The following is a 23,222-nucleotide window of genomic DNA, read 5'->3' as shown; positions in this document are numbered from 1 at the left end:
AATATACCCCACCCCCAACACCCCTCTTTTAACCATACCACCCCTGTGAGACATATTAAATTAGTAATACCATCCAGAGGCAGGTATTTTTAGCTCACCTAAGACCCTACCACTCCTATCCCTCTTATTATTCACATTGATGAAACTACAACAGTGCTCCCACGTATTCCATCGGTCATAGCACGCCTCGTTCTGCAGCATAACAGGAGGAAACCCAATGATGAAGCTTGCCACCTAGGGGTAACCCTATTGGGTGAGGGTTTTTCACACAAAAAAACCCTTTTTTCCACCATGTGGAAGTTCATTTGGGCTGGGCCTTTTGGTAAAGTTTTATATAGGCTCTAAGGAGGACAGACTCAGCTCTAAAAAACCTCCTTCTCCCTTTTTGTTAGAATAAGTTGAGGGATAGACATAAAAGAGACAGGATTATTTAGCATTAGTGAGGTAAAATGAGATTGAAAAGTGAGAGAGGTACAGGGCAAGTTTAGAGGAAGGAGAGTGAGTTTCAAGGGGCAGGGGTAGAGAGAGGAGGGGCAGAGTATAAAGGGTGGCAGATTCCCAAAAATACTGGTTGGGTGCACCAGACCAGTTTTTAATATAAATTGGGACGATTTAAGGTGGAAAGTAAGTGCAGTGGAATAATTCACTTGTTAAAAGTATGCAATTTGATCAATATTAAGATTAGACTGTACTACTACTATTGCCACATCTTTGCTCTTGCTCTGCTCACATACTACCCACTCTGTCCCTTCTGCCCACCCACTGCCCTAGTCACTCCCTGCAGTGCCTGAACACTCTGTCTACCCTTCACCTTCGGGTCATTCAATTCCCCACTGTGCTCTATTCCCTCCCCCTCCTTCCGAAACATCTACTGGCCCCTCTGCGTGGATGGCATGGTGCATGGCACACAACAAAGGCACACTTAAAATATTTTCGATGAGCATAGGCTCCTGACAGCAGAATTCATTTATTGAAATGAATTCAAGAAAGTGACCTACACATCTGTAGGCAGAAAAACAACTACATTTAACACAATAAAAGTGCTCTAGTCAAATCAATCTTTTACTACCAGCTTTTCGAAAAGGAAGTTTTAAATAAATGTATGACTAGGCTTCTACTGATTGCTCATTTAAAAAAAGATAAGTTTCACAGATTCCAGTATTAAGCAGAACAGTCGGCACTGGGATTCACTGAAAGACACCCATTACAGTTGGACAGTAGTGGTTTGCCTGGGTCTGAATGGTTAAACGGTCACACCCTTCTAAACTAACGGGGACCTGCTCCAAGGCTTGTTGCCCTTTACTTAGAGAGCCTCTATCAGGTGCAATCCTACTCCATAAAATCTCTGATGGTACCTCTGTTTAGAACCAAGCTTTGGTGCACTTTGAAGTGCCTCATCTGCAGCACCTGTATGATGTGCAGGTGCAGATCAGTGAAAATCGCCAGTGCTGCCCCTCCAAAAGAGGAGCTCCTCAACTGATAGTATTGCTGGTGCTTGACTGCCCGTGGCACACAGAAGTTGGCACTCATGCCGATTACAGAGGGATGGGATTAGCAGGGCTATTTTAAAGGGGTGAAAGTGGAAGATAGACAGGTACACTTTCGTTTAGAGAAAGGAGAGGGACATTGATGACTAGGGAGGAGAGACTCAGAGGTGAGTAAGGTTGCGACAAGCAGAGAGAGACAGAGTAGCCAGGCAAGTAGGGAAGATGGAGGCAAGGCATTCAAATAGAAATTAAAAAGGACTAGAGAACAATGAGTAGAGTGATACAGACAAGCAGAAAGAAATAAGGGACAGAGGACGGAATAAGAACGGAGAAGAGGTGCGGGACAGGTAGAGTGTAAAGTGGCATTAGCAGAAAGCAGTGGATAGTCAGGGGAGGCAGAGAAAGAGGAGCAGAGGGCCAAGTAGAAAGGAGTGGCATATGGTTGGGGGTGTTCTACAAGCAGTACAGCTGCAGGGGAATGTGAAAGAAGACAGGCATGTGCAGTGACAGAATAGTCTGCTGTGCCCAGTCTTCCTACTTCGTTCTCCTTTATGTAGATCACTTCAAAACTCCTTTGGTGCACCTCCTGACACAGTAAGAGTGTCTTCTCTTTTTCTTTCTTAGGGTGTGAAGATGGGTAGAAGAGCACGGGCACCCCAGGATTCCTCTCGAGAGGAAACTTCTTCTTCTAGAAAAAATTCAGCTTCAGGTTCTGTTGCAGAGGTGGGTACTGACACTTAAGGTGGTGGTACTTGGTAAAATCGAATGCTTGTGAAAAAAGTCTATGTATTCATATATTTCTATGTGGTATTTGGTAAGTACAAGCCTAGCTGAAATGCAGTGGAGTGCTATAAAAGGTAAAAGAAAAAGATACAGTCAATGTGGGATTCAAGGGGTAGCTAATTTCTTAGAGCATTGCTGGATCGTGATGTAGTGTTATTTAAATAAATAAGCAAAAAAGTGATTGGCGGGATGCTTAAATTATTCTGGGCCACTGGTAATTACTCAGGCTATATCACAGCCCATCATTTTTTGCCCACAATGCCACCTCAGATTAGACTCAACAGTATGCAAATCAGCCTTGATTACTGCTTAATTTGAGCCAGTGGAGGCCATCAGCACTTTTTTGGGGACCAGCACTTATTTTTCTACCTTAGACATTTAACACCAGTTTTAGATGCTGTTAATATTCAATTTGGTTATAAAGGACCTCATGTCCCATGCTCGCATCAGGGCCCATGATGCTCTTGCTTGCACAACTGGTGCTCTCCTACTACTTCATAAGTATGAATGGGCAGAGATGCATCCTTCAACTCAACATTAATCCAGCCCTCTACCTCCATTAGAAATTCTTATAGAGGTGTTAATCAAATGCAAAAAGCCAATTGTAGTGAAACCTCTGGTTTCTTACACCCTCCTTTAGTTCCCTGCTGTGCTGTCTGCCAATTCCTTTAGTTAAAACTAAACTGTCCTGCTGGGGCCCATCACTAAGCAGACCTGTCTGCCTGCCTGCCTTGTTATCGTGGAGGAGGTATTGCAGAATATAAAACGCCACTGCATTCCCCAGAACACAAACAGAGAAACTATGAAAAAACACTCTTTTAAAAAAATTTTAAGCATTCATCCGCCTCTTAAAAAGTGCAGCAATACACGTAAAGTCTTAATTTTTAAATATATATGTATGGATCCAATGGAAAGACTATTAATGAGTGTACTAGCCCATGTGTTTCAAAGGGAGCTCAGCTTCATAAACTTGTAAACCTTTGGAGTAAAAAAATTGGGGAAAAGGGAGTAAAAATGAACAATAAAAGCATAAAGGTCATCTGCCGGTTCCAATCATGTCATACATACAGCAGCTTCATCCAGCTGTGAGGATACAAGGACTTGAACAGAAGTACTAAAGTTACTTTAGGGGAGGAATGGTGAAAAGAGATTAAACCCCAATTTCGATATACAAGAATCAGAGTAGAACTCCAAATCCTTTGTGTACTGTGAGGTAATTGATTAGACCCACTTAGTTACTGCTGGGACCGTCCCAGGAAAGCTGAGCTATAACCCTACACTACAAGTACGACTATTTTTGAGGAGGACTGTAATTCCAAACGACTGTGTGTATGAGTGAGGGAACTTTACCAACCCACACGTCACACCCCTAAACAATTGTGTCAACTCCAAAACGTGGAGTTTTTACCTCAAAAGGCTCGTACTCCTTACCCAAATTATTGCAATGCTTCACCTAATGTTCTACGTGAGTCTACTAAAGTACAGTGTCAAGTTTTGGAGGCCTATTCTTAAGGTTAGGAATGGATTCGACTGACTCGCACACAACCTTGAATTCATGGAAAAATGTGGACCAACACAAACTATAGGAAAGCGCTTTGCTGGAGCAAATTGTTGACTCATTGAAAGGGTCAGAGAGGAGAATGTAACAACCATAAACTCACAAGTTTGTGGATGTTGGCAAACTGCCAAGACAAACCATATTGTTACCCTCCCTCCTCATTACCATACTGTAACCCTTCTGCCATTCCTACCCCTTGCATGGGGTTTATTATTGTGTAATTGAAGACAATTGTGGCCTACAGTTATGAAGTAGTAAATGTCTTTGCGCCTGATGAGTATCCTTTTTTGGATGTCCGACAGGCACTTTCAGCCATAACTAGACATTTTCAGCCGTAAGCAGCTTTGTGAATCAAGCAATTAACTATGCATGCAGTAGAAGAGGTATACATAGTCCAGCAGAGTGGTAGGTCTAGGCTAAGGGTTATTATAAGACATGCCATGAACCACATAGGAGAATTACAAATAATATATTCAGGGTGAACAATTCTGAATCAGTATGCAGTCTTCCTGCCGCATTGCACCTGCAGAATGACATTTCACCGTCTGTACTGCACTGTACCCTGTATACAAACAACTCGGTGTAGGCAGTATGCAAAATATGATGGCAGGATGGAGCTAGCGAGCGCGGGTAACAGGGTGACACCACCCTCTCGCTTCCCATTAAGAAGAGAGCAGTGATGGCTTGAGGGTCACCCCTGAAACAAAAAAAAACGTATAGCACTCTTCCATCTTGCTATGGCAGCATGGCTGGTGCCATATATGAACTTCTAAGGCATACCACCACATGTATGTGGTTGTGGCTTACTTGGTCTACTACAAAAAAAGCCTCTCATCACTCTCCAACAACACAGAACACTAGCAAAACAAGAAAAGGGTATACAGAGAAGTTAAGGATGGGAAAAAAAATCACGACTGGACAAACACCTGTTTCGAGAGTGTATCTGTGTATGTTTTGAGATGAAAAATCTGCCAGATAAATTGAGCTACATTCCAGTGGCTGTGGGGAGAGAACAACTTTTGTGAGACTTCTAAAATGCTTATCTAGATACAGTGTAAGTAAGTAAATAATCCTTTATTGACACTTTCCACAGCTCGTTACCACAATAGATGGGGGAAGCACATGGTGTCTTTCGGACATAGTCATTGCCATAAAGTTTGGTAGAACTCAATATTTATCTTTCAGAGCTTAATGCTTCAGGAGCAAACATTCAGTCCAAGAATCCTAGGCATAAACAGTGGTGTTGCATGAGGTGCATTCTTTTAGACTCAGTATCTGTTTGTGTTGTGGTCGCTAACCATGCCTCCATGACGCAGTGTATGGGTGCATATGGGCTCTCGAGTCACTGCTCTGAATATGTGTGTATATAGCTGTGCTTCAGGGTGTACTGTGCAAGCCTCTGTGGCAGATTTGGTGTGTGCAGTTGCAACACACCTCTTGAGCTTTAGAATTTGCTACCTGCATCCTTTCTTTTGCCCATAACATAACTTGTTTGTTTTATCATTTCTTTCCATGCTGGTCCCTTAGGATGAAGATGATGGTGAAAAGGTACACACTTTTTACATATGTGTGCCTGTCTATGGCTTTGTGTATGCTCACAGTTTCCTCCATTTATGTTGGTTTCTGATAAAGTGTATGGAAATAGGTTGTGGGTATTCACATGGAAGATTACCAAATGTGAGTCACTTGGAAGGAGGAAAGAGTTAGGCTCAGGCAAGGCAGAAACAAAGTAATTAACTAAGTTCACAATTATCTTTGCTGCGAAACACATGAAACATGTTTCACCTACATTGATGTCCATTCTCTGGCTTCTACCCAGATATATAGTAAGACTCAGTACCTTCTTCCTAATTCACAGCACCTCAGGCATCATGTATTACAAAGAAGTTGAGTAAAGCACGCACGTATTGTGATTGACCCAATGCATTTCAACGTAATGATAGAAAGGTGCAGACAGCCAACTAGATTGGGATGTGGTTGTAGTCAGATGTAAGTATTTAAAATCAACCACTGGAAGCAAAAAAGAGAGGTCATAAATGTCCACTCACTATGTTCAACAGATACTAAAAGGGTAGAATACTTTGACTTTATTGGTGAATCATAACAGATTGATACTGTACTGTTTATTGACAAAGACGACAATGTACTAAAGCAATCGAAAAATTGTGCACCAACGTTTTGCAACAGGTCTGATTTTATGATGCAACATATGTAGTAATGTGTTGCTTCACTAAATTTTCGGTCACGGGGGGGCAGATAATGAATTACCTAATGAATATTTATTAGGCAGGTTGTTATTTGTGACTTCCTGCAATTGGCTACAAACACAGGGATTGTGGCCTGCATAGAACAACAGACCACAATCCCTGGGCTAACATTCCAAATGGGAAGCTTTTTAACTTTTTCATGTAGTCTGTTTTCCTTGAAGGAATTGATGCTGGTTTTAAAAGAAACCCGAATGGTAATATAGTTGGGAGGAGCAGGCAGTGGATCATTGCCTGCTCCACTTGAGGTCGACTGACAAAATTCTCAAATGGGGAAGTTGTCCCAAAGGTGGTGTTGGTAACTGACTAATGGTTTGTGCCTGTAACTATGGTCGCAAACCACTGATAAATAGCATTGTGACTCGAAATTATGAGTGGGCACCACTTTTGTGCCACCACATAATTGTGAATTTCAATAGACTGCAAAATGGATTTAGTAAATGGAAAAAATATGTTTTGTGGTCTCAAATTGTGCAATTGTTCAAATTTCAGGCTTTGTGAGTGCCAAATGGTTTTGTGCATTAGCCAAAATCTATTAATCATCACTTTCTTTTTCACATACATACCCCCATTCTGATGTGAACTATTCGTGCATGACCATACAGTCCTTTTTTTAAGGCACCTATAAAAGACAACATTGAAAACAATCGTAGATTTTTTGTTTCTTTTCGTGCATGACATGTAACTTCTTGATTTGTTTGGCTGTGGTCGCTGATTACAGGCCAGTACAGCAGTCCATTTGAAGCTGATATATGGTTCTTCTTTGACGAACGTGTAAATCCTATGCTAGAGTTTAATATAATAAATGACAGAAACTGTTTACAGTCGTCTCTGTAGTCTGTTTCGAGGTGAAAAATGAATTCCAGTCTTATCTTTTTTCAGCATTGTAACTGAGTTACCTGTGACGGAGATTTGTTTAAATTGGGTAATTGTGCGATTTAAGGAGTGCAGTACAACCCCTGTTTTCGTTTCTTTCAAGCTTTCAGTCTTTACCCATGTACACTTGATTTGCAGTAAACTCTGCACCAATGTGTCTAATAGTAGTAAGAAGTGTTTGGTAGTTTGAAAAAACACTTGGATGTCACCTGCAAAGTTATGAAACTTGATGCTCACATGTGCAAGCAGGAGATTTGAATTCTGTAGAAGCAATTTGAAAACGGGGTGATCGGAAGACTAGTGATGACAGTTGCAGGCCACATAATGGATCTGAAATCAGGTGTCCCAGCTTAACTCTTAACAACTTATTGTTCACATATTTGCATAAATCACACACGTTCGCCAACTCCTTGATTCAAGAAAGTAAAATGGAGTGTCAAGTGTCAAAGTCCTATAAACTATGTGCAGCTGTGTATAAATATTGTTATGAAGAACCATAACGCTGCGTTATATGTCAATAGAAAATTAAATTGTCAGAAGTTTTCTATACACAGCTGTACTTGAATGGCTTCTTCCTTCTCTAATATTTATAGAAGACGTGGGATAATAGTGACAGAATAATAATTTTCAACCCGCTGGATTAGCAATGGTACTTTTTCTTAACGGTATTTATCCATATGTGTGAATTGAGAGTGCACTCAATCATGAGTGAGCAATTGATAGTTTGTTGTTAGTGGCAAAAGGTCCTCGGCTTGGTCTTGTAATGAATAGTCTGGACCTGGTTGTGTCTGCGTACATTTGGCTGCCCCCACTTTGATCTGACCGACTTGGAACGGAAGGCTCTGTCTCAAGCAAGCAGACCTTCAGATCCTTAATTTTACCCCTTTCAAAGAGGAACATGTCAATAAAGTACTACAGCATTTAAATTAGAATGCAGTGGCAAGCTACAAAAGTCAGAATTTATGATCATGCGTCTCATGCCCATTCATACAATTTAAGCTCTGTGAAAGTGAACGATTCCTGTGAGGTGCACTATGGCAGTGCATCTCTTAGTGAATGTTTCAGTTGGTACTACTGATTTAAATTTGCACAAAAGAACACAATACGCCCTGACCCTAGCTTCCATTTGGGGGACTATCAAATTAATGTACCAGAAGTATTTCATTGTTTCACAATCAAATACAATTTTCAGTGATAATTACCAGATTGGTAAAGCATCGAAGAGCTTAATTGAAGCTGTACTGAAACACTCTCTAGAAATTAGTGATGGCTGACAAGCAATTGCAGTTGATAAGCAAGTGTATGCACTGAGTGCTTAGAAACTTCATGACTGTTGGCATGTACCATATAAATGTTAGCGGCTAAAGTGATGTGTGACACCAAGAACTTAACTGGTTGAACGTTCTTACCCAATGAAAAACAAAGAATCTGAGGGATGGGAGGAGCTAATTGGTTAACTGGATAACAGAAGATGCAACAGGAATTTCCTTGCATTTTTCTAACCTAGATGAAGGTGGTAAGAAGTTTTGAATTTAGATGGTGTAGTCAATTGGAAATACACAGTGTGGAAATCTTCGAAGCTACTATTTGTGGATGTTCTATACGTACAAACAAACTTGGCTATGTTCCTTTGTTTTATACAGGTAGTGACAAGTCATCCCTGCTTGTAGTTTTTAACTCCAGGACCTAGTTGTCCCTCTAGATGGAATAGAGATTTAAGGTTTAATATCTAAGTGAGTAAGTTCACAGGAGATGTGAGGATGAGTTAATCTTTCCTCCTTTTGTACCAAACTGATGATGAAGTCTTCATAGTGGACATCTTTGGGTTAGTCAATAGCTGAGCATCTGCAGGTAAACTGGGGCACCTCTTATGAAAATAGACCACGTCAGTCTAATCTGTAGAATGCCCCAGAAAGTGCATATACTTTAAGTGTTTAATGAATCACTGAACAATAGATGCCCCTCCCTATGTTAGAATTATGGCTAAGTGGCTACTGTCTTCTCATTGGGCTATGTGAGACCAGCATTAATGAAGGCATTGTATTATAGTAGAAGGGACAGGCCTTATTACCTATCACCTTGAGGTCTGCTTATGTCTTTGTGGGGCACGGATGTAGAATGCAGGTCCAATCTGCATGTTTTTGCGCATGTGTGCTTCACTGACTTGGCACAGGAATCCATCTTAAGATCCTTTGTGTGGATAGTTTCACAAAATGGAGGGATTATTGGTTCTTTTCATGTACTTTGTTAACCTATGAGTGGTGCTTGGCTCACTTCTGGATCTTCTGCTAAAGATGTCACTGTAGCTGGGTGGCAAGAACGGCATATCCTCTATTTCTTGTTAATGGGAACAGATCCTGAACCTTTATGCCCCTTCCTCCAAGATTTTCACTGTATTCAGGTTGCAGTGGCTGATGGGTGGTAATGCCACACCCTTCCCTTTGACGTTTAGCCTCCTGCACACTGTCAGGGCTTACATGGATCAGTCCTCTTCCTGCTTTATAATGGCTTAACAAGTCTGAGTGTAATAAACAAAAAAGGCAGTAAATGCCTGAAACTGTGCTCATTTGAAAGACATGACTAGTATTTTCTGATCATGCCCTGGTCACTGGAGGGGCATGCAGAATTTGTTTGGGTGAGTTTCCCAAGATATAAACTTTGTGCAAGGGTGACTATCCAGCATGAAAATAAATACTAGGCAGATGCCCTTCTCAGTGTGCCAGTGTTTCTCATGACTAGAGATGAGGACACACCCACCTGTTTAAGACAGCAATTAATTGCCAGAGCCAGGGACTTTGATTACCAGATTGCTAGTTTCCATTAAGGTTATGCCTGTTCTGAAACAAGATCCCTGCAACAGAAGCGTGACTGCCTGCTGTCATAAAGAAATTGCTGGACTACATCTCCTAGATGAGAGCCTGCCTTGCGGAGTCATCAACTCCGGTGCCTGATAACTAGGGAGCTATAAAATGGCTTGAGTCCTGAACTCTGTTGGAAGTGCTGCCTGGATCTGGCTTTTAAATAAGGAAGGTAACGTGCAGTGTAGGGTTGATGCTAGAAATTCACCAAAGCATAAAGTAAAAAGAATCATCCATCAAACATCAATGCTACATGTGGACTTGTGGAAGGATCAGCTCTGCAAGGACTTCCCCCGGGCTCAAATTTGTATCCGTAGTGGACCCTACAAGGGCCTAGGGGCTACTGTCTTCCTTAGGATGTTGTTGATTACATTCTGTTCAGGTGGCGGAGTTTTGGCCACTCTACATCATGCTTGTAATGGAGTTCTGGGCAAATTCCGCCAACTGCTGTGTGGCGGAGTTTTTTCTTGCATGCGGCTCGCCAGCGGTAAGTTGGCGAGCACAAGCAACATTTGTTGCCCCGGTGCAATTTTTAGCCGTTAGGAGGACTCCCAGCGAGATTTCTCCAACACGGCGGGCGCGGAATGTTGCAACCCTTCATGGTCAGAAAGCTGCCGCTCAAGTCGAAAATCTACTTGAGTGGTAGCAAAATCAGTTCGAGAAGGTGCATCCTCTTCTGCACTGCGTGGTGCTGTTCATGCTGTTTTTTTCAGGGCAGAATGAGCTCCCGGTGCTAAATCAGAGCACGAGCTGTGCTCCATGCCTATTTCGGCCTGTTTGCAGAATCGTGTGTAGTTTTTTGTAACTCTGCAGAATTTGAGTTCTGCCCAGGCCTAGTCCTAATTCATGATCTAGAAGTAGGAGTTGGTTATTAGGTGGGGCGTTGCTGAGCATATCTGTGCAAACCACTTCTAAATCTGCCAAGCAGTTGTGGAAGTATTCTACATTGCAGCCCTGCTCCAAGAGAGTCTGCATGTCTGCAGTGTTCCCCCTGGTTCTGTGGGTGTCCCAGTGCAGGTAAATATACGTCTCGGAAGTGTGGTCAAATAAACAAAATTGCTTTTGCGTTTGGACACTTCTAGGGTGTAAGCTAGCACCAAAATACTCCTTCCTTTTTAAGTGGTTCACAAGATACTCATTTCTAAAAGAAATTGCCACTTTATCAGAATTGGGACTGAGGTGGGGACACTTGCAGTCCCCCTTCGAACTCTAGCTCAAGAATCTCAGGGACTTCCTCTATTGATGTAGAGATGGGCATGGGCATTGGGTGGGTACCTCAGTCCGTTTTGCCGGGAGTAAGGGAGACTTGGTTTTAGTCTCGAGGGAAACCCTGGAGAGCATTGCAAAGCCTGGACCGTGGTGGGGAGGTTGTGGTGAGCGTACAATTCCACTTTCTCAGCATGTTATTAGCAGAGAGCTTTCTGGATCACAACCTCTCACTCCACCACTCTGAGCTTTTAAGTGTGCGTAATATTCTTTGGGGATTGTAGGTAAAACTATAGCGCAAATTCATCAAGCCTTCCCGATTGATGACCTTGAGTTGTTCAGAACACAAATTTTTTTCTTGCTCTGAAGCACTTCCAGTAGCAGCCTGGAAGTAGGTCCGGCTGATCCTCAATATTGCCAGATTAGTTCACGCCTGTTGGGAAATGTTTGATGCTGCATAGTCAAACATTGAGACAAATACAATAGGTAAGGACTGATACATAGTAAAATAGCCCCCCATCCCTGATAAAGTCAATAGTCGATGGGGGTGACAGAAAGGGTTATTATAAAATCCTGTGCCAATGACATTAGGTTAGACTACTACATTTTGGAAAGCCTTTTAAGAGTGCCGATTGTTTCCTTATGTGCATTTGTACTGTGTTTTTATAGTTAATATGTATATGGAATAAAGTACTTGCTGTTTTCTTTTTAAGTAAATGTGCAGGGTAAATATTCATTGAATGATGTTTTTGTTTGATTTGCTGAGTTCTGTAGTGCAGTGATTCTTATCCTGTGGTCATGGAGCCCCTGGGGGTCCACAAAGCCTAAACAGAGGGTCTGTGACTGATTCGAAAATTAAATAATCTTAGCAGATTAGTAAAGTTTATATAAATAAAGAAGCAAAATGTAAAGTTGAATATTTGGAAAAGTTCTGTAAATGTGAAGGAATTTGAAAGTGGAGGCTAAAAATTAAGGGCCTGATTTAGAGTCTTTGGAACTTGGAATACAGTGGATGGGCTATCACGGACTAACTCCTATGCCAAACTCTAAATCAGGCCCTAAGTTATTAGCCTCAGATTGATTTGTCGGAACAGTGCATGTGCATCGAACAGAATACAATATAGACGATGAGTGGCCTCAATTGAACTTAGAAATGTTTCAACCTTCCAACTAAAGTTTAAAATGTTATCTTTTTTATATTTATTTGTAAATTAAATAAAATATTTCATCATTTGTGTATTTGTGTTATGATTTCTTGTTTCAGTATTATTTGCATATTGTTTTGCGGTTCGAATCATTGCAAAAGCTTAGGTCTGGGTCTCAGTGAGGGTCCCCGGATTCCAATAGTGATTCAGTGAAGGTCCCCGGCTTCCTGTAATGATTAAGTGGGGATCCACAGAAGTCAAAATGTTAAGAACTACTGGTGTTAGAGCACTACCTCCCTGAGTTAGACTGGGACCTCTCCGCTTTATTATCTTGAGGGTAAAGTGCTAAAGGGGTGTACTTGCCACAAAAAAGAATAAATGAAAGAGGACTTGCGTAGCATTGCAGTGAACTTCTGTGGCAAGGCTGTCCAGCCTGTTTGAGTTGTGGGCCATTGCAATTTTGTTATCAACCAATGGGCCAGCAAGTCTTATTTGAAGACCCAGAGGATTTGCTTACATGTCAGGAAGTGATGTTACCATGCAGAAAGAGCCTTTATTGAAAGAGATATCAAATGAAATAACATTGAAATGACCCAATAAAACGCTCTACATTTGGGGTTGGGGATCACTGCATGGTAGTGTATAGGGGAAAAAAATAAATTTATGTAACTTGAAAATAAATATTAAAGATACCTTTGTGCTAAATAATAATTTACATTCATTTTATATATTTACTTTAAAAATAGAACTAATGAAAATATTGGCACAGAACTATTAAATACATTTTTAATTAAAACTTTAATGGAACTATATTAAATTAAAATGATTTAATTTGAGTTAAATTAAAAGGTAAATCCCCGACTGAGGAAAAAATATATTTTAATGTGCATTAATAATTATTAAAAGTAATGTATAGAATTAATTCAAATGTATTTTTTAGTACAATTTATTGTGATATTATTTTTTTAAGTGTTGTTATAAACTGTATTTTATAATTAAATAATAAATTTGCCCGATTTCTGCTTTTAACATTAATGTATATTTATTTAGTTATTATTTTAACTATTTTAAATGAATTTATTTATTTCAGCATTGTTTCCTATGGGTTTTATTTTAAGTCCGTATTCCATTATTTTCAATCGGAGGGCAGTATCAGTGGTTGGCATGTGTAGTGCTGGACTTAGTACTGTTTTTTTAGTAGTAACTTACACTCAGAGTTTGTCAATATCTATAAGTAATACACTTACTTAAAAGTGTAAGTTATACGGTTAAGTTAGAAATGCAGTTTGTGTATTAGGCCGCATGTGTTGTTCACAAGCATGCCTTTGGAGAGGCCTGTGTGTGTTTTTGTTGAATGTATTTCATGTTATATAGCCTCTCCCCAGGAAATAACTTGCTTCATGGTTCAGACTGGTCAAACATTAGAGTGCAACCGCCTCAACTCTGAAGCTCATCTTCGCCAGCTCAACTGAAAGATCAATCTTCCTAATTCAGGAAACTGTCACCATTCTTAGGCTAGTGTGTTAGGCACCACCTAGGCAGTCCTAGGTGAAGAAGTGGGAGCTACAGAAGTGAATTCATTAAGGCTTAGGAAGGAAGTGTAACTGAATCAGTAATTAAAATGGAGCTTTAAAAGAGGGACAGGACCTGGGAACACTACAGCTTGACCAGAGCAACTCCTTTTGAATTTCCAGTAGGATTGACGTCTTATTCCACTGATAAAGCCTCCTTATGGAAGATTCCAGAAGGGTCATGTTGGTAACACGGGTGTGCGTGTTTCATTGGAGGAAGTTTTGCTCATGGCTTGAGATGCATTCATGTGAGTGTACGTCTCTGAAGGTTGTTTTTGCAGCAGACAATTGTATTTTTGAGGTGGTGTATGTGTTTAAATCTTCTTGTGGTCTAATTGTAGGATTTCACCCGTGAGTCGACTTCTCAGTAAGGGTTACTGTAACCCCCGGGTTGGCTGCTACCTGCAGGACTGGATAGGGTAAGGGACTTTCTTCCCAGAGTGCCCTGACAGCATCCGTCAGGGAGCAGCACGCACTATCTTGAGGACACGTACTTTTTGTTTAACATATTCCACTGAAAACTTTTACATATTTAATGGACACGCAAGAACATTGTAACATATTTGTTTGTTACCATTGTGAATAATATCACATGCAGAAAAGTACGTCCATGTGTTTGATGGGTAATATTTAAAGCTTGTGTGTAAAGGCAATTTGCGCACACAATAGAACGCTAATGTAGACGAGACCATGGCCTAACACAATCTCTGTGAATAGACCAAAATGATGAATATAATGATGGAGTGGAGGGGACAACTCTGTGTAAGTTATGAGAGGGTAGGAGTGACAAGGGTGGGGCAGCTGTGTCGTAGCCTGTGTGTATTTCCAATTTGTATTCCCCACATCACAAGGTATAAATCACTTGATCTATGTGCAAAGATCTCCACTGTTTCTTCCAATGCCTTGTATCCCACCATCTTTAATGAAGGAAGTACGCAAAGAAGGAATCTCTGTTGTCACCCACTTATGTACATCTGACCGCCAGATTCTTATTGTGGGGGTGTGTATGGTCTTCCTCCCCATAGCTTTCTCTTTTTTTTCTAATGAAACACCAAGGTCCACACATCTCCTTTGTATTTGGTTCTGTCTGAATGTGGGAATGCAACCAACAAACATGTCTCCAGTGTTACTGTTTGGCAATCTCCTATCGCCCTCTTCAAGGCAGTAGTATTGCATGCCAGAAGGATATCAACTACGAACATTTCAACACCACAGGCATGTAAGCTGCATCTCCAGCATGGTGTCTAGGAGGGCTGATGCGGGGTACATCTGGTGGAGGTGATTGAACTAGATCCACTTAAACCTGCTGTCCCTATCACTTTTTGCTACATAAGTCATGATATTGTCTCAGTCTTCATCTGATAAATCTTTGCCCAGTGCATGTTCCTATTTGGATTTTAGGTCCAATAGTGGTTTACTTGTGGCTTTTAGTACCTTCCTATATAACAGGAGTTCCCCCTTTCTCTTCCACTGTTAATAAAAGCATGGAGAGCACTGCATGGAATTCGCTTTTAGTATCCCCTGCCCTCCAGGTCGATCTAACGACCATTTGTGAGGAAGCCGTATGCCAGGAATTGGCCAGGTGATGCCATTATCGTTCCGCATGTATTCAAATTTCCCATAGAAGTCGTTATCCCAGGGTTCACATCAAATCCGGGAATTGAGCCTACCAGCCATTTCAGGCCTTCCAGTGGCCACTCAGGGAGGATACTGCTCTGTGTGCTACCTAGTACATCCCTATATTGCTACCACCAATGCCTTGCTTCATGTACCAATGTAGGGGCAGGGGTTGATGTAGGCGTTTACTTGATGTGCTACTGTAGCAAAATAATGCTCCAGAGCAGTGGTTCCCAACCTGTGGTCTGAAGACCCCTGGGGGTCCGTGAAGCCTCTTGAGGGGTCTGAGACTGCTTAGAAAATTAAATATTAATAGATCAGGTCTCCAGCATTCAGTAATGACTCACTGGGGGTCCCTGGATTTCAGTAGTGATTCTGTGTGGGTCCCCGAGTTCCAGTAATAACAAAGTGGGGGTCCACCGAACTAAAAAGGTTGGGAACCACTGCTCCAGAGTACTAAGCCAGGCAGGGTAATTTGCAGTAGTGGGGAAACCATCCAAACACTCCTTTAGATGGTTGTGCTTACTCTGAGAAATATAGGGCTGATGTTTAAACATCTCCAGGGCTGTTTTTAGCTCCCACATCAGCCCTGCATGAAACCCTCTGATTTCAGTCCTTCTAATTTCTCTTAACATGCTTGTTCTGGTATTACTGCTGTTCCCAATCCCTGCTGTGCGAAGTAGCTCCCTTCCATTAAAGCAGAGTCACAGGCACTACTTTCTTTTAGACTTCTAAGCTGAACTTCGGGCACATTCCTCAGTAGGAATCTGAGAAATGTTGCTGGATTGTTGTTCCCAAATTTGGCCAACTTCCCCAGCTTGTAAAATAGTTCCTGAAACAGATCTTGTGACAGAAGAAGATTCTCGTGCCCTTGAGACCCAGTATTCTTTGGGGGTTACATATTTCTCCTCTGCTCCCTTGCACTACTTTTTAGCCCTGAGAGGGCTCTGCAATGGATTTTGGAATAACTTCAAGATCAATTACAAAAAAATCCATAATGCAGCTCTAACAAAAATAGCAGTAGGAATTGTGTTTGCATCCCCTCCCTTGTCATTGTGCACCAGCGCGCACTCATGCTTGGAATGTGCCACTCTTGCCAAAGAAGGAGGACAGATAGCTTGTCGCTGACCTAATGGGAGTACGTCACTCTCCCCTTCATCCTTGGGATGCTCTGGTGAGATCATTGACACAGCATGCCACAGTGAGCGCATGGGGAGCAGTGACGAGAGGCGGTGACCTCATCGTCATAGTCCTCCATGTATGGCATGTTGCCATGTACTTCAGTTGGAGTTTACTTTTTGCTTCCCACGGTTTATTAAGATATTTTTTAGGATAGGGAGTAGGCGAAACAGCCTGTTATAAGTTTTGTCTTCCTGTAGACTGCCGTGTTAGCAATTTTGACTGTGAGGGTTGAACTTTACATTAGGCAATGGGTTCTGCTTGTTATAAGTAGATGTTTTGTGGTCCAGAAGCTTTGTGGGGTTTGACTGGGACCTGTACTCGGTTACAGTTGGTGAAACTCTACTTTCTTATCAATTTGGTAAAGATAATATGCAGATGTGGCCTTGTACCCACTGCTGCTCAAGAGACAAAGCCCGGAGCTACTGTATGTAGAAGAGCCCATGTCTCACCGTTGAGTGGGGGTGGGGAGGAGAATCTCACTAGTGTGGTCACCTGGGTGTGGGGGGGATCCTACGGTAAGGTGGGAAGGGTTTAACCCTTCGCATATGCACTTCTTTATTCATTTTCAGTCCATAGACATTTCCAGAGCACGTTTTCTGTACACATTCTTCATGACATCACTAGCGGAAGCACTGCACTATATAAAGGTCAAATACAGCACCACGTTTCATGGCATAAAATCTAAATCTGGTCAGAGTTAAAGGAAGAGTTTAACCTCTGCATCCCAGATGGAAATAACTGCCTGCCATTGCTCCGCCTCCTCGTTGAAACAGACAGAAGGGATTAGCCTATCAGTGCACTATGTCTAGCTTCTCCAACGCTTAGCTTGTGAGCTGCTGGTAGCTCTCCAGCTACCTGTAAGTAGCTCTCCTGCATGCATCCCCGCCTACTAAATAAGAAGCTTTTTCTTGGTTGAATGTGTATATTCCAAAATTGTATGTTCAAGACAAAAATGTTTCAGAACTTGTGAACTGATGTTTGGAGAAAAATGGCTGAATTTAACAAAGTATATATAAAACTGATTTCGGAATGATAAATCATGTGGGGATACATTACTATTATTAGTACTTTTGTGGCAGGGGCATTGCAGTTGTGGCTGTTTTGTATTACCCATGTAGAGGCGTTCCAAATTGACAAAGCCTTTTCTACATTACTGCTGGCAAACCTATATGATGCACTGAGGTGGTGAGTGATAATAATTTTACATATAGTGGCCACTAATGTAATCTTATCTGATGTGGTCTCTATTACAACACTAATAATACTGGTAGCTCACATTGATTTGCATTGAACACAAGTAACTCTTATTACACAAATACTAAGATATGTTACTGCTCATCTCAGATTGTCCTCCTCGTGTCAAGGGTTGTAATGGATGGGTTAAAGCCAGCGCGAGAACAAACTAATTTCACGGTACTCCCCTAATAACTGTCCCTACAGCCAATAAATGATTAACCTGCTACAGAAGCAAAAGTGATAATCGATTCATCCTTTGAAAGAGTGTTCTGTGCATGTGTATGTTGGTGCGGACTCTGGACAAATAGAATAACTCATTCATGCACTTGTGATGGTTCTACATGGTGCTATTGTTGTTCCTTCACATCTCTTTATCGGAGGTGCCTTAAAGATGTCCCCTTCCTGGAGAAGTGTTCTTAAGGGTTGAGCAGCACAGACTCAAATGAAACTGGCTGCAACCAAGTGCCTTAAAGTGAAAGTCACGTAGGCGTATGTAAGAGAATAGTATTGACAGGATGTGTGCCACTAGCAGGGCTTTAAGTGGGCCAGATTCCTCCGGATCGCAGACCAGGAAGTAATTGAAACCAACATGGAAACTGGCGCTTAACGACCCCATAATCATTTCCTTAATTTTAGTGGCAAAAACATAGATCGATTTCTGAACAAAGAATTTTAAAATTGTTAAGGTAATCCTTGTCAACGATTTAGCTCATGTTTATATTTAACGTGTTTTACTTAATGCTGCACTCCCTAGGAGTGTTAACTATTTCCAGGATGTTGTTCATTTGTGTTTTTTTCTGTGTTGCATATTACTGCTGTATAGTGCATACACTGAACTGAGTCGCCTCCAGGTATTTAGAACTGGTCACATTTGAGAACTCTAGATTTGAGGCTAAAGGCAGTGTGAGTTTCTCACAGTGCCTGTCTGTCAGTGGGTCAAAAAGGTGTTCAGAATACATGGTCATTCAATTCATGGCCTCTCTTCAGGGTGCACAGCTCAATGGTCACGTGTTCCAGTTGCAATTGTGATTCTGGGTGCATGTGTGTGAAGGAGGTACACAGTTGTCAAAATACTACCATTACGAAAGTTAAAGAAAAGGTGATGCTTACATGGTGTTGGTGCGTGGTGTGTTTGAGGGGTGGTGGAGTGAAGAGATGCGAAGAAGTGCATTCAAGATAGTGTGGAAAAAAGAGTGCGCAAGAGGAAAGAGATGAGGTGTAAGATATTCAGATAGAGGAGATGTGGAGAGAAAAAGGGTGTCCAAGTCTAACAGAGTGAACTTAACGAGAGTGATGTGGAAAACTGAAGACCGCTACCCCTTCCATAGGCCTCAGTAGTGTTTATTTCACAGGCTCAAGATTTCAGAATTGAAACATTTTAAATAGTAATTATCTTTAACAACATAATTGTTGTTACTCTTCTATCTTTAACAGTTGAGAACCACAGACAAAGCCAGTTGTCCTGTCTGGTTTCTGGTGTATGTTAGTTGTGTTATATATATTGATGCAATAACAGAAAGCTCAGAGAGGAACCAAAATACCAGCAACGTGGCACAGAAATTGAGTTTGTGCATTTAAGTCATGCCTTTAATTACATTGATCACTTCCTTTTTAGAAACATCCACTTGTTTGATCCCACTTAAAAGTTCTCCTCACTTGACAGCTAGCTTTATTTTGTGCCTTTTTTAAGGTCTAGCGCATTCGTCTTGCTTGCGAGGCTCTTGTGCACAGTAAAGGGCTTGGAGCCTGCCTGCCGATTACCATTTGTTGGCTTGCGTGGCACTCTGCTCCACTGCCTCATAATTCGTCACTGCACGCCTGGCATAATTTCTGTTCCTCTCTGATAGCAGGGACCAAGCACTGATTAATGCAACGTAATCACTGCCCGTCCGCTGCTCCCTATGTGATTGAGGTACTATTTTGTCCTGTTTAGGTCGAGCGCATAAGCGCTTTGACCTGTTGTAAATATTGTGGACTCTTAACCACACCCACCGCATGCCCACCACCATCACTCGTTCATGGGTTTGCCTTTCAAAAATGCTTTGTTATCATTGGTAAATGCTTTACGTTTGTCCCTCCTTGGAGCAGTTTTGTTACCGCCTTGGACACCGATCCTGTTACATGGATAATTGCACGATTGCCAATACGTTTGACTGTGAGCGAACTTCTTTTTCGAGCTCGTGCTCATGGCAGCCGCGGTGCTTTGAATCGGCTCCCTTATGTCCCCTGTTTTACTTTTCATTTTCAATTTATGTGGCAATAAAAGTCCAGTTAGGAATTTACAACTCTAATAGCTTTAACTCGAGCAAACTCAAGACCCATTGCATTGCAAATGCTTGTTAACTTTTACTGCTGTTCAAACAGAATGCATGTGACTGTCAAAGACATGCCTGGCAGGACAAACAGAATTGCAAAGTTTTATTCTTTATAGCTAACTTTCTTTTATTTTGGCAAGTCGTCTTCTGGCAGTTTGCACTCATGTTTTCTTTTGTTTTTGCTTGTGGGTGCTGTTCTCAAAAGATGCCTATTATCTTGTTCTAAGAATTGCAAAGCAACTTTGTTTCTTTATTATGTGTAATTTCTGAAATTATGCTTTTACACATAATCATACAGTACTCCCCAATCCACTCCCCTCCAGTCTGTCCCACTACAGTTCACCACAGCTAACCCCACAACAGTCCACCCACCCCACTCCAATCCTCAGAACTCACCCCATTCTAATTTGCCCCTCTCCAGTCCAACACAATTTACTCCACACCACTACAAAGCAATGTGCCCCACTACCAATCTAAAACAATCTGCTCCACTCCAATCCAAAACATGCCCACTCCAATCCAAAACAATCTGTCGCTCTCCAGTCTGCCCAAACCAAACAAATGTGTCCCTGCAATCTGTTGCACTCCAATCCATAACAATCTGCCCCACTTTAGTCTGCCCCGCTGCAATCCAAAACAATCTGCCACACTCCAATTCAAAATAATCTGCTCCACTCCATTCAGCATCACTCCACTCTGCCCAATTTAATTCAAAACAGTCTGCCCCACTCCAGTCTGCCCAATCCAAAACAATATGCCGCACTCCAATCTGTCCCACCCCAATCCACCCACTCCAGCCTGCCCCACTTCAATCCAAAACAATCTGCCCCACTTTAGTCTGCCCCACTGCAATCCAAAACAATCTGCCACACTCCAATTCAAAATAATCTGCCCCACTCCATTCAGCATCACTCCAATCTGGCCAATTTAATCCAAAACAATCTGCCCCACTCCAATCTGCCCAATCCAAAGCAAAGCAATCTGCCCCACCCCAATCCACCCCACTCCAGCCTGCCCCACTCCAATCCAAAACAATCTGCCCCATTTAAACCCCCCACTCCAATCTACCCCACTCCAGTCCAAAACAATCTGCCCCACTCCAACCTGCCCAACTCAAATCCAGAACAATCTACCCCACTTCAAGCTGCCCCACTCCAATCTGCTTCACTACAATCCAAAACAATCCCCCACTCCAATTCAATCCATCTCACCCTAATCCAATCCACCCCACTCCAATCCAATACACCCTAATATAATCTGCCCTACTCCAATCTGTCCCTCATGAATCCGCCCCACTCCAAAACAATCTGCCCCTCTCCAATCTGCCCCACTAAAATCCAAAACAGCCCCCATTCCAATCCATCTCACCCTAATCCAATTCACCCCACTCCATCCCAATTCAGCCCACTCCAGTCCACCCTACTCCCATCCGTTCCACTTGCAGCAACCCAATCCAATCCACCCCACTCCAATCCACTGTAATATAATCTGCCCCACTCCAATCCCAAATAATCTGTCCCACTCCAAACAGTTCCACTCTAATCTGCCCGCTTCCAGTTTTTCAATCTGCCCCACTCCAACCTGCCCAACTCCAACCTGCCCCACTCAAGTTCAGGTTCAAATTCCTTTATTCGACTGTGGTACAGCCATAAAAGTACACAATTAAATTTTCAAACTATATTAAATCACAATCTCTATAGTGCTATGTGCTACAAAGACAGGTTTACATTGCAAACATCCCTGGCAGAGCTCACACAATTAGATCAACGCCTTAGTGAAGGTGCATAGAAATTCTTGAGCGTCCGGCAGGCTGTAAAAACAAACTCACATAAAAACATGTTTCATCATCACACAATTATTTTAAAAAGAGCAACGACTGCAAGCACCTTGTCAATTTTCGTAACCTAATCAAAGGCATTAAAACATTTTAGAATATTTTTGATAAAAACTACAAAAAAAGTCAAATGTAACATCGTCTGTTTAAAAGTATTATTATACGGGCAAATCTGTGAATCTAGATTGTGCTGAAAGTCTAGCTGGAAACAAAGTAGGTATTTTATCCTATCTGCCTGAAAACGGAAAAATAAAGAATATTCCCACCTACCTCTCCCAGCACAAAGATAATTACTTAAAAGTATTATCATGGCTCATTGGCAAATAAGTCACAACTGATGCTTTTAACGATTCAGTGTCCAGTCTTTTTTTTCTGCACGCAAGTAATGGTTTGGCTTGTTTCCTGCCCATTGTGGCACACAATTCATAATTAGTAAATACCCGAGGTGTGCCAATCGCATCCAAGGATTCTTATATGAATGCTAACCAGGGGATTTTGAGACCGTTATCATATGCCAAGCATTTTTTAATTATTTCCCTGGATAATGATGCCTCTTCATTTTTCTAGATTGAAAGCCACAAAATTGGTGGTAGTATTTGAATACTATCACTTGTATACTTAAGCTTGTATACTTAAGCCCTAATTCACTATGACAAATATAATAAGGGGGTGGAGAGAGGGAGTGGTAAAAGTTTCAGAAAAAGGGATTTTCTTCTACTTGGATTGCTGCAGTGTTCCTGATACCCATACTCTTGCTTCATAGGTAGCGACTGGGGCACATTGCGTGGAATAGATTTGAAGCCTGGGGATGGCATGCTAAAAAGTGAGTCGACTGCTCTTGATAACTTAGTTCTCCAACACCGTTGAATTAAGTCACCCCAGGTAGGAAAATGTATTAGTTTGGTAAATTTGATTTGTTCCAACCACGATACCAGTAATAGGGGAGCACTTTGGGCCACAGGACATGATAAAGGATTTTTAAAAATGTGTTTCCAGTTCAAGAGTGCCCCTGAAGTCAATGAAAGAATTAACCAACATGCGCAAAGCTCTGGGTGTACGTGCCTTAAAAACTGCAATGTCTGCATAAAGCAGAACTGGGCAAGGGGTGCCAAGTACCATGGGAACATCTAGCGTACTAGTTATTAAATGAGCACTCAATTTATTGAATAACAAGGGGGCAAGCATGCAGCCCTGACGTGTTTTTGTATTTGTATTTGCACATTCAGAACAGAGTTACTGAAGCGCTAAGCAGGTGACAAGGCTGAAGCGGAGCAGCCACCTATAATGCGA

The 23,222-nt window shown here is 41.7% G+C and overlaps 1 protein-coding gene across 2 annotated transcripts in view; it reads left to right on the top strand.

Moving 5' to 3' along the window:
* Positions 1-23,222, top strand: part of IFT43 (intraflagellar transport 43) — a 179,244-nt gene that overhangs the window by 5,159 nt on the left and 150,863 nt on the right. The window contains exons 2-3 of one of the 2 annotated variants that reach the window (XM_069208441.1): positions 2,112-2,210; positions 5,356-5,376. In XM_069208441.1, the coding sequence (XP_069064542.1) occupies positions 2,112-2,210; positions 5,356-5,376 (120 nt within the window). The remainder of the gene's footprint in view (positions 1-2,111; positions 2,211-5,355; positions 5,377-23,222) is intronic. The other variant, XM_069208442.1, reaches the window with a different exon arrangement.

This window comes from Pleurodeles waltl, chromosome 9, assembly GCF_031143425.1.
Source record: "Pleurodeles waltl isolate 20211129_DDA chromosome 9, aPleWal1.hap1.20221129, whole genome shotgun sequence".
Taxonomy (NCBI): Eukaryota; Metazoa; Chordata; class Amphibia; order Caudata; family Salamandridae; genus Pleurodeles; species Pleurodeles waltl.
Note: the sequence above shows the minus strand (reverse complement) of the source record. Positions and strands in the feature narration are given on the sequence as shown.